General features: G+C 37.2%; 1 protein-coding gene across 1 annotated transcript in view; it reads right to left on the bottom strand.

Moving 5' to 3' along the window:
• The window catches only part of ca16b (carbonic anhydrase XVI b), a 136,114-nt gene that overhangs the window by 53,309 nt on the left and 70,350 nt on the right, over window positions 1-12,455 (bottom strand). The window contains exons 3-4 of the mRNA XM_077573100.1: window positions 6,939-7,118; window positions 961-1,109 (exon numbers count right to left, since the gene is read on the bottom strand). Of these exons, the coding sequence (XP_077429226.1) occupies window positions 961-1,109; window positions 6,939-7,118 (329 nt within the window). The remainder of the gene's footprint in view (window positions 1-960; window positions 1,110-6,938; window positions 7,119-12,455) is intronic.

Here is a 12,455-nt window from a genome sequence, read left to right as displayed (position 1 = left end):
TTTCATGCCCTGTTATTTGTAACCAATTACTGAGGCAATATTTTTTGTAAGTATTTTTCAAATAAGATTTAAAAACCCTCTACCTCTAACAACACAATGAAAAAATAATGAAGTGGAATTTGTGGTATTTAATTAAAATCAGTAGAAAGTGCAAACAAGGTTAAATAAAGCTAATAAGGAGCAACAAAAAATACGTTTGTTTGACATTCATATTCATGCATTATTGTAAACAATTATTATTATTATTTATATACGATTATTACATATAACTGTGGGGGAGTTAGCTGATCTGTATGATCCTTTTAAGGGATTGCTTATGGTGATTTTTTTTCAATTTATTATTATTATTGTTTTTGTCAAAAAAAAAAAAAATATTTAAATTTTTTTTTCGTGATGGGAGAATTCCTCTTCTGTTTTGCGGAATAACCCTGCCCAGGACTTGTGCTATAACGTTGGTCTTCTTGCATGTAATGTCAGCCGACGCCACGTTAAGACAGAATAAACAGCACCTCGGCTGGATGCAGTCAATTAGCGCACTTCAATTTGCCTAAATGGCAACAAGGCAGGATTAATCCAACCATCAATTACAATAGCTACGTGACGAGATTTTCAAAAAATACAAATCTGGCAAAAATGCAAAGTCTGGTTGGAAAAGGCCACTTGAAGTCCAAATGAAGCAAAAAAAAAAAAATCTGATGAATTGTTCTGGAGAAATTGAGCTGTGTTATTTGCCTGATAAAAATATGATCCAAAAAAGGACCTTCCAATTAGAATAAAACTATTTCTTAACACATCTCTAGCAAACTTGACATATGAATGTATTTGGCCCTGCTGAGTTTGATTTTGAACTTATTTCACGGTCTATTAGACCTGTAATTTGCTGACTCTCCTTGTGCACTTGACTCTTCCTCACGGTGTTGTATATTTGTCACGGTAGTACGTTGACAGGATGCTTTATACCTCAACAGGAAAGCGTCTGCCGTTGATGCTATGCTCCGAACCCGCTGATCCATTACTCTGGCCCCAGTGAAACTCCATCTTCTCGGCTTTAAAGCGGCCCGGTAGCCCAGCACCTCGCACAAAGTAGTCATCCTTCAGGAGAACGGCAACTAAGGACAGCAAAAGACAGCAACAAATTGAAAGACTATTAATGAAAAATGAAGCACATACTTTGTCTGGTAAAGTTGCTTTGCAAAATCCTGGAGATAAAAGCAACTGCCAAAATTAATTCTCATTTTATGAGTGTGTGATCCATCAATATGCTTATATTTATCATAGGATACTATCTTAAAGAATTAGAGAGCGATATGTTGATGTAAAAGTTGTTTTCATTCCAATGTTCACGCAAAAATGAGCTTTGAGAGCACATTATGACTAGTTATCAAATATTGTATATTAAACCCTGGAGAACCCACAGGGTCAAATTTGGCCCCTATAAATTCTGCTACTCAAATAACAAAGACCTTTTTTTTTTTTTTTTTACAAATTTAACTTCAAAAGTCCAGAGTGCCACTTCTGACCCCTGCATGGGGCCATCTAGTGGATGAATATTGCACTTACATGAGCCAGAGTGGTGGTGACAAGATGGCTGGCAACAAACATGCTGTTTTGTTGAGCTGGAAATCAATCCAATCAAAATCATCTTCTCAGCAAACCATCAGATGGTAAAATTGTTTTTTTTTGTTGTTAATCTATTTCATATTATGTTGCAGAATGCCTAGGAGTATGTTATATATATATATATATATATTTTGATAAATTAGCAACTCTGAGCTAAAATTGAAAAAACATATATTTTGGTGTTCAGTGAATTTATAGCAGTCATTTAATGTATAATTCATAATTTTCCAAAGAAGAAAAGGGTTCTTGGGTTCTCCAGGGTTAAAATAATGAAAAATGGAAAAAAGGCTACAACCCAGTGTTAGGAAAACAAAATGGCCGCTTATTATTCAATTGTATTATAATAGTTTATTATATTTTGTTAATTGTCAGTGAGTAAAATGACATCATGTTGATGAGCTAGCAAACATAAAACTGTATTTATAGGCAAATTCATGTTAGTAGAAAAAAAATATCTCTTTTGTGTTCTTTGAATTAGTTCGCATACATAAATGTGATTTCTTTTTCGTGAGGTCATCCACACAGAATGATAGAAGCATTCAATTTGATTTCAGTTCATATTTGAGGCGAAGTGAGTCGAAAGATGTTGCCTGATTTTGGGGGGGAATAAAATAGACTTGTAAAAAAAAATCCTTTGTGGTTTTATTATGACGGTAATAAAAGCATTTCTGTATCTAAAGCCCTTTAGTTTGTCTGCACTTGATATCATTAGCCAGATTAGGCCTTGTGTTGTGTCGGCTGATCCCCCGTTACAGCGGGATTTAGACAGCTTCTCGGCCCACTTGTAATCATATCACAAAGGCACACACAGACCCCGAGTCAATACACAAGACAGGAAGAACACGCTGTGCGCAGAGACGAGGTGAAATCATGATAAATGAAACGGATCACCCCGTGATGGAAAGCAGGGAGGCATTTGGAAAACGGTGACATTCAGGGAAAATAGGAGTGAAGAGCAAAGAAGAGCATCAGGTGATGAAGGATGAGCTGAGCCCCCTGTCGCGAGGCTCCAAAGGAATCTGCCGGCAGCATTAACATGCCAGTGCTGCTTAAGATTATGGCACAGCTCACACAGAAAAGGGTTTTAGATGTGGGAGATTTGCCAAGAATCAAAGCAAGGGGGTCAGGCTGCGAGGGGAGGGGCCACCAATCACACTGGCGTAATTGTGCAACTCATTTGCAAAGATGCATAAATATTGACAGAGATGATAAATCCCGTCTTCTGCTGCTGTCGAAGCACTGTAATCCTGCGCTCAACACAAGGAAAGTCAAGGAGCGGCAGAGCTAGCCGGCCCTGGGAGTTTCATTAGAAATGCGCTACCGGGTGTGTTTGAACCCTCCAACAGCAGAGCTGGAATTAGAAGCTAAGCCAAAAAGACCTTGAATCACAGTCTGCCAAAGGAGGGGAGTGTGTGTGAAAGTAAATCCTTGATCAATGCAAATGTCTCTGGGGCCATCCGATCCGCTGTGAATTTGGTGCAAAGTTGTTTGAAATTTGACTCAGAAATGTTTTTGTTGAGGAGCGATCGCGCTGACTGGCGGCCAATCAGTTTGATCTCAAAGCCGGCACATGGGAGCATCGGGGAATCAATGGCAGGGAACTTTTAAGACTGACTTCTTGATTACAGTATTGACTTTTGAAATTGCATAAAGAGTCTTAAGGTCTGTGCGTGTCGTCTACTTTTAATGAACAGTATTTTTGGAATAGGCGAGCCAATATGTAAAATAATGTAGTTAGGGGTATTGTGCGGATTGCAAAGTGGTGGTTTTATAATAAAGTGCTGCTTCCTCGATTGAAAATACAATTGAGGTTTTTACTCTCTTTACGAGGCCTCGGGTGTGCTTTACCCCCCCCCCCCCTCTTTTTTTTATTTTTTATTCCTTTAAGTAAAATTCAAATTCGGGGCTCAAAACATCTGAGGCTTGAACGAAAAGTAGCAGCCACCCTCTAACTCCCCAGCTGGTCGCCATGGTAAATGGCTTTCACTTGAATAGCGCGTCTCTACCTTCGGGCCACTCAAAGTGCTTTAAAACTGTCTCCTCACCTATTGATTTCATAGCATCAAGAGCAACTGGGTGGGGGGTTCAGCATTTTGCTCAAGGATACTTTGACATGGGCATGCAGGGTTGGGGGACTCTACCACCGGAGCCATGCCGCAATACGGTAACAACAAAACCATATTGCTTGTGGCACACCACGGGTAGGAGAGAGGAGGGTGTCAAACATATGGCCCGCGGGTCAGAAGCGGACCATCAGGGGGTCCAATCTAGCCCGTGAGGACAGAACATAAATAAATTGAACTAATGTAGCTAATTTTGACAACTAGAAGGTGTACTGACACCACTTAAATACGGAGGACCAAAACTGCCCAAATTAAAATATGAAAGTATTTTCCGCACTATAAGGCGCACCTAAAAAGCCTTTAATTTTCTCAAAAAACGACAGTGCGCTTTATAATCCGATGAGCCTTATATGTGGATCAATATAGGTTAAGTAAGCTCCATCTAGTGGATGCTTAACGCAACCCCAGCCACTACAGTAGCTTCTATTCTATGCGCCTTATAATGTGGTGCACCATATATGGAAAACGTTTTTAAATAGGCCATGCATTGAAGGTGCTCCTTATAATCCGATGTGCCTCATAGTGCAAAAAATATGGTAAATGAATAAATAAATAAATACATAAAAGTGAAAAAACGGATATAAAAAATATAATGCAAAAATTAAATATAAAAAAATAATAAAAATAAAAATATAAACAACCATATCCATAAATAAATAAAAGTAAAAATAAAAACAGATTCAAAAAATAAAAATACATGTAAAAATAAATGTGGAAATAAATACAAAAATAAATATATAAATATAATTAAATATCAATCGCTAAATAAAAACGCTCTGCTCTCACATTTATTTATTTCCTGCTGCAGACGCTCTGTCAGGACGAAATGGTATTCAAATAAGGGGGCGGTGCTAAGCGTGTCTTGGGTTGGACTCTGCTGTTGCAAACTGCCTTTCAATGGTTGAGTGAGTGGGTCGGCGAACATGGTAGTCTGGCCGGCTTGCAAGGAGAGCTCCAGATAGTCCATTGGCAAGATTGTCCACTATTATTTTTGTATTTATTCCCACATTTACTTTTATTTTTGTATTTTTTTTTTTACTATATTTTGTTATTTTTATTTCCGTTTATATTTATTTTTTGTGTTTCATTTTTAATTATATTTATTATATCTGTTTTTATTTTCACTTTTATTCATTTATGTATTTATTAATTTATTTAGTTTTTAATTTTGTCAGTTTTGATCCTCCATGTTAAATGACATTCTGAAATGTGGCTATTATTCAGGATTTGATACCCCCAAAAAATGGTGCTCATTTTTGTCAAGAAATGTCAAGGTAAGGTCACACACAGTAAGTGGTAATATTTTCAGAATGTACTTACTTATGTACCAAAAACACAAAGTGGCGCCTGAATTAAAACATATTTGACACCCCTGATTTAGAACAAATTCACATAAAGCCAAATCATTTCTACGCAAACATTTTCTGCCAAAACAGAATTTGCGCAGTGCAAAGTAGTCTAAAAATCCCTCGGCAAGTCAAGTGTTAAAAAGCTGTTATTTCCATCTGTGTAAATAAGCAGCCCTAAGCGTTGCTCAGCTGTCCCAGTGGCCTTTGTTGTCATGGAGGCTAACAACTCTCATTATAATCCAATGCAAAAGATGACACCATTGTCTGAAAGACACTGCCAAAAGCACAAGATATCAATTCAGGTCAGGGTTTTCACACCACTGGTCTATGGATTCAGTCAAGCAGAGGGGTGGGTGGGGGTTAATATGTGGCGTTGGTGGCTTCAAGTTGTATTGGGATAAGCTTCAAGATGTGTCTGTACATGATTCATGGAGGCTGTAAAAGGACGACGTGAGAGGCTGGACTTGTGTTTATAAAGGGATTTACAAGAATAACAAGGGATTACAATTGGAGGTGATTGTTTCTCGCTTCACTGAAACAAGTAAATGTGTCAAATTTTGGCTTTGGAGGCACATAAAAACAGTTTGGCTATGTTTATAGGACAGACACTTTTTTTTCTTGCATATTGAAACGTAATGATAATGTCATGTCACTTCTTTTTTATTTTTTATTTCATTTTTAAATATATCATATACCGTACATCAAGTAGTGTGCTTTCAAAAATCTACCACACAAAAGAATGAATTCGGGAAGAATTCAGTCAATTTTGATCAATTGCTTACTAATGAGAAGCATCTAAAAGTAATTAACGAGTGCAGTTATAGTACAGTACTTTGCAGGGGTACTTTATTTATAGGACACTTTCAAAAGCAACCGCAGCAGGAAATAAATGTGTGCAAAAGAACATACACACAAAACATTCATAAGAAAAAAGAAAATACCAAAAGCAACAAAAATACAACATAACATAAAGGAAAAAAAACTGTCGTTACATGTAAACACTCCCGCAGCGCGCCTCATCTTTTCTTTAGACCAAAGTGTCACATGTTGGCCACCTCGTCTCAAGGTGAATGGAAGTTGTCGATTCCCCACGGAGGGAGAGAAGAAGAGCCGTATGCAACCTTCACATTAGCATACATGAAATACAGACTCTTCTTTCTTCTTCTCACTCACGATGGTTGAATGTAAACAAACAACTGCATTTTTCCCAACAGCCGATGTGTCATCTGTTGGCGAGTAATCTTCCCTTTCTCCACAATTTGTCAAAAAAAAAAAAAAGGTTCAACTTTCCACTACAATTTAATTCTCTAATTGTACTTTTTTTTGCCCCTCTCGACATCTCTTCAGTCATGAACTCTTTTGCCGAGGAGACACGGAGGCAAAAATGGTAGCTCGCGGTGGTGTTTTTTGAAGCGTCGTAAACCAAAAGGATAAAAAGCCACAATCATCAACAATACAGCTTGGACTATAAAACAAAAACTAGCAAATGGGGGGGGGGGGGGGGGGGCAAACAATAGAATAAAAGTGAAAGAAACTACTGCAATGGGCTGACGACTCTCAGCACACCCTAAGAGGACTCTCATCAACTAGTTTTAGACTAAAGGTGAATATGAGGTCACCTATGGGAAGTTAAGCTACACCGTATTTTATGGCTTCTCTGGGAGACGAAAAGTTCAAAACATTCGAAAAAAAGGTAAATATTTAAAATGTAAAATACAGATTTAACATCCATATGGTTGATCAGTGAAATCTATGAAAATATCGAAATACACGTTTTCCCATTTCTTTCTTTTTATTGCGATACATTTTTGGTGCCGTCTTCAAAAAGCTATTTTAAGACGCTGACCTGTTTTTCCAGTGTTTTTCATGGTGGTCTGGTTGGAGGACTCGGTGTTGAATTTGTCAAGCTCCAGCTCCTGGTATTCGTCTGAAACCAGAGCTCGCTCATCCGCGATGTCCACAGGCGATTGGTTCTTTGCGGCACATTCCGGGTATAGCGTGGACCAGCCTCGCGGTCCATGGCTTCCTACGGAAAACACAAATATCAAACGCTTGTGAAAACTGCTGATACAATCGCCGCAATCTGTCTTTGTCTAAGGATGTTGGATGACACTGCATTTCAAACGACACATCAATATTCCCGCTAACAGACGGGCCAGCTTTTCAATATGCCCTCAAAATAACCCGCGGAAAGTAGAACAATGCTATTTCATCGATGCAGCAGCTGGATCGTCCTTCAATGGAAAAATATTCAAGTCATCATCTTCAAGCAGCCCTTGTGTTATTTTCCTACAGGACCACACCTAGTTGAAGCAAACACAGAATACTCAATTGAGCCAATTCACAGCCGCGGCAAAGTCGGAGAAAAGACTCCGCTTAAACAATTCAGTGAGTACAGCAAACTAACTTCCTGTAGAATCCCCATCCACTGTCTGCTCTTTTAATCCTCTATCCCCTACAGTGGCACTTTTACAAAGAAATAATCCAAAACCGACAGGGGTCCCCTTGATCTCGTCTCGGATACAATGGGCCAATGCAACAATAAAAGCTGAAGGATCAGGGGAACAAGGAAGCATGCGCGGATTGTAACTTTTTTCTGGGTTAACACAATATTCATGATCCCGTTCCCTACAGAAATAGGGCAACTTTGCAAGCTGTCTCGTGCAAAAGACATGTGAATCCCTCTCGATCCAGAATGGATTTACTTCTTGCTAAGTATAAACACCTTACAGCCAGAGACCTTGTCCTTGAGTCTCCCGAAACAACAGTATGATCCGGGATTATTTGAGAATTATCAATTGTTTCACCCAAGCAGAACAATCCCACCCATCCCAATGTCAGTTGTTCTCACGCATAACGGGAACAAGCTCATTCTTTTCCAATTCTCTCTAGGTTTGAAAATGAGGGAGAAAAAAAATATATAATAAATGCTTCGTTATTATGATTAAAGTAGGGGCTGTGCATGTGCCAGAACCAGGCAACAAAACACCTTGCAAAACAAGGCAGGCTTAATTTATATTGGTATATATGGTCAATTTTTAGAAGCAAGTGGGTATTTATTTATTTATTTATTTTTGTAGCAAGTGGGTATTGAGAGACAAGTTTATCCGATGATGCCCATTTTACAAATCATTATGTGGCGCAACCAAAAATAAATAATCAATTTGGGACTTTTATTTTGAAATACATTTGAAAACAGTAAGTAGTTTGTATTGTCCACAAGACAGTCCAGAACCAATTGGAACAACTATCAAGTGTGTACTGTCTCATAACTATGTAAAAAAAAAAAAAAAAGTTACCTTTTTAGCAACTTATTTATCCCCCCCCCCCCCAACAATTACAGTCTATATTTCATTATAATGATACTTGTGTGGTCAAACAAGCTAGTTTTGTTTAGATGGCTAGATTAGATTATTATAGCCTCATCATTTTGGAAAAAAATGATGTGGTACGATCAGCCATCATCTGGTGTGAGATTACAATATGTCTTAAATTGTAGATAACAGAAAACTTGGGAGATAATAGTAAATAATAATAAACAAATATTTTATTTGTTTTTATAATAAATTAACCGTGTTGGGTCTGGTAAAATCCTTATCCGTCAATGACCCAAAGAAACTCTTTGTGTGACCTGATTTTGGCAACAAAAACGTTTTTTTTTTTTTAAATATTTAAAAAAAAATATTAAAAAATATTTAAGGCCTTATGTGAATATATTTTATATTTGGTCAACTTGGCATATTGACTGGCCACCTACCGGATGTAATCACACACGTGTAACGGACATTGAACCTTACTATGACCATTTTCACTCCGGAAAACAGGCAGTTTCAATTAATATATTTACATGTAAAACATTAAGATGAGGCCACTACTTAATTCTGTCTGTTAGCGAGAGCCACTACATCGTGATAACTTACATTGATGTTTCTGCATTTGGCAATTTATTATTATATTATATTATTAGTATGGGATTTTTTTTAATGGGCTTTAGGTGAACTGATGAATACACACACGCTCGCACGCACGCACACGCACACACACATACACATACAAAAAAAATATATATATATATATATATGTGTGTATATGTATATATATGTATACTGTATATATTTAAAAATAATATATATATATATTTTTAATTTATTTGTTTTTTAAAAAAAGGAGAGCAATGATGATGTCAAATCGAATGAACAATACTGAGCTCTCCTGAAAAAAATAAAAATAAAATAAATAAGATGAGGCCAGGAGAAGCGTTATCTCAGAGGTTTTAATATTTACTGACGGGTCAATTTACTCAAAAAGGTTTGGATGTTCTAATTGAAATGGAGAAAAGCTATCATGTAAACCTGGAAGATTCTGGTCAGGACTGCACAGAAATAAATCATGCCTGCATTAGTGACAGGGATTACATTTGTTATTCATGGATTTATAAAAAAAAAAAAAAAAAAAAAAAATGATATGACTGTACCAATACAAGTCATAGCTCCCGCAGCCCATAAAACTGAAAAGCTCATTTCAATTTCATACTAAAAGTAAGAAAAAGCTGCTTACCAAACATGTTGTTTATACACGTTGGATTTATAGAAAACAGAGTGACTGTTTATTTAAATATGTTTTCTGAGGCTGAACTTTACTGGGTTGTTCCAACACAATCAAGTAGCAGTGAGCGCGTTTTTAAAAGTTGGAATTAAACAGCATTTCATATTAAAAAAACATGTCAATATCAAGCACACACATTGATTCTCTTGTATAAGCAGAAAATGTGCTTTTACATTTTGGACTTCATGTTTCTAGGCCAAGGATCGGAGCGGATCGAACTCAGACAAGGTAAGCTTCACAGTTACGCAGTCCTCAGAATATATTGTTTATAGACATAGTTAACATTTAAGTATGTTTGAGTTATGCCATACTTCTTTCTGATTTGTGTTTCAAGAACATACAAAAACGGCAAATCAAAACGTAAAAATTCTCTTTGGCTTTCTGAAGTTATAATGCCTTCAGTCGCTTTGAACATGCGCTGTTTTCTGAACCAACAAAGCGTTCTATGTGGGCTGCAAGAACTAAAAGACTCTTCTATTTTTTCGCCATTCAATAGTGATAAACTACAACAACAAAAACTAATGAAAAAATAAGATGCATGAAAGAAAAACGATCCCGTTTGAGACCAGATAGGTCAAGGCTGGAAAATATACACAAGGTCAAATTGACAAATAATTGGGTTTACGCACATGTTTTATTCCAGCAATATTTGTATCACAGATTAAAGTGCAACAAGGAAAAAAAGAGTAATACTCATTTGGCTAATTTGCTATCCAAACACACATTAAGTGCCAATGACTGCTGGAGAGATAATTCTGCCTTCGCCATGCGAAAGGGAGGAGCAGCAGCGGCCGCACAACAATCAGATAATAGAAGGGCTGCATTACACTTAATTCATCTATCTCTTTGCAATCCATCAGCATGGCTATAATAAAACCCCGTGACCACATCACTCTCCCAGGCTACGGTGAGAACATTTTACATAATGTCATTTAACACACGGATTTTTCCCTAACACCTTATCTTGGCCAGCATCCTAATACTGTACGTCAGCATGGAGATCAGATGACACATGGTCCGATTCAACACTTGTATGAAAACATAATGTTGATTAAATATGTAAACTCCTACTATCATCAAGCTATTTACCCAGATGCTCACAGGTAACTCTTTATGGTATTTATTTATTTATTTATTTTTAAGCGGATTACGATTTAAAAAGCAGATTAATGGTTTGAATCCAAAAATCGAATGTGTTTATCTGTGAGCCTTCAGAGAGCAAAACTAATCCACCTTGTCTCTGTCGCGCCCACTCAAAGCCATTCAACACGTAATATGTCAATAAAACTACAGTATATGAAAAACATAAGAAATAAATCCTTTTGTGTGCACGCATATGTTTAAACTAAAAGATGTGCGCTTAGTTTAAATTGTGGTTTGTTTTAATGGTGACGTGAACTGAATTGCACAATTACTGCTGTTCAAGTGGAACCTCAAACAATTGTCGTCATAAAATAATATTTAAAAGGTTACAGTTGAAAAAAATTTGAAATAAATAACAAGTTTACTTCATATTGACGCATTCACACCCACCCAGCCATTTTCACTGAAGCAACCCCCTTCGCTCCAGCTGTTTTACTGGATTTTGACTTAATTTTGCAAGGTCCACCGGGTGTTCTGTTCCATTGCTATAAAAACAAGGAACCAACCAAAAGAAAGATTAGAGTCCCTTCTTTCATCAGGAAAAAAAGTATATTTGTATCTGTTTCCGTTTTGCAGCAATTAGCGTTAGGATATAGCTAAGCTTTATCATTATTCACATTCCTGGTGAAAACACTGACAAAAAGAGCTTGTTGCAACATGGCCCCGGTCGATCTCTTATACTCTGTTGCCACCTGCTGGCCGTTTTTTGTAATAACCACCATTGCTTTAAGCCACCTCTTAAGGTCAGAAGCTGCATCAAAGCCTTCTGTATGCTCTTGCATATAAAAAAACAAAACAAAACAAAAAACATGTAAATATGTTTTTGGGAGGGAAGGACAAAGACTAAAAGATTAAAAATTAAACATTTTGGGGTTCGAATGAGTTAAGACAAATTATGACTAGTATGTGTTTTAATTAGTCATTCATTATATTAACAATTCTTATATTTGGAGTCTTAAAGGATAACTCAACACCAAATCGAACTTATTTTACTGATTATTTGTATAAACTGGTGTCTACAAATGCTGTCTACGTGTCCTGGTCATTACTTTGACATTTTAGTGCATGCTTGTTTAAAGCTTGAATTTGGGGCAAAAACCATGTGTTCGGCGCCATCTTCAGGTAACACACTGGGATAAACTCAATTTGTCTGTTTGTTCGCCCCCGCCACCCACCGGCTCATTCTCGTACACGCCACCTTAAACGGCTTCTTAGCGAGTTGCTGTTGTCAATCACAGCCAGTCCACGCCCAATTTTCTCCCCGGTCGCAACCCCACGGCCCTCCAGGCAACACCCACTTTGAGCGCCGATTTCAAATATTAGTGAGGGGTGGAGCAAGATTCTGACTTCCTGTTGAGTAATCCTTTAAAAAAAAAAAGGCACAATCATTTATGCGATTTGTTGGCATACTATTGATATAAATAGTCTTTTTTTTTATTAGTTCACCACTAGATGGTGCTAGGGATCACTGACTGTACCTTTAACAATCAGCACTCAAACAATTAATGTTACAGATAGATTGGATTTGGATTGCCAACGCACAGGTTTCCATTTTGTCCAATGTATTTGTAATTTTTTTTTCTATTTCCTGCATACACTATTGCTGCTGAAACGA

The sequence above is a fragment of the Vanacampus margaritifer genome, chromosome 8, assembly GCF_051991255.1.
Source record: "Vanacampus margaritifer isolate UIUO_Vmar chromosome 8, RoL_Vmar_1.0, whole genome shotgun sequence".
NCBI classification, from domain to species: domain Eukaryota; kingdom Metazoa; phylum Chordata; class Actinopteri; order Syngnathiformes; family Syngnathidae; genus Vanacampus; species Vanacampus margaritifer.
Note: the sequence above shows the minus strand (reverse complement) of the source record. Positions and strands in the feature narration are given on the sequence as shown.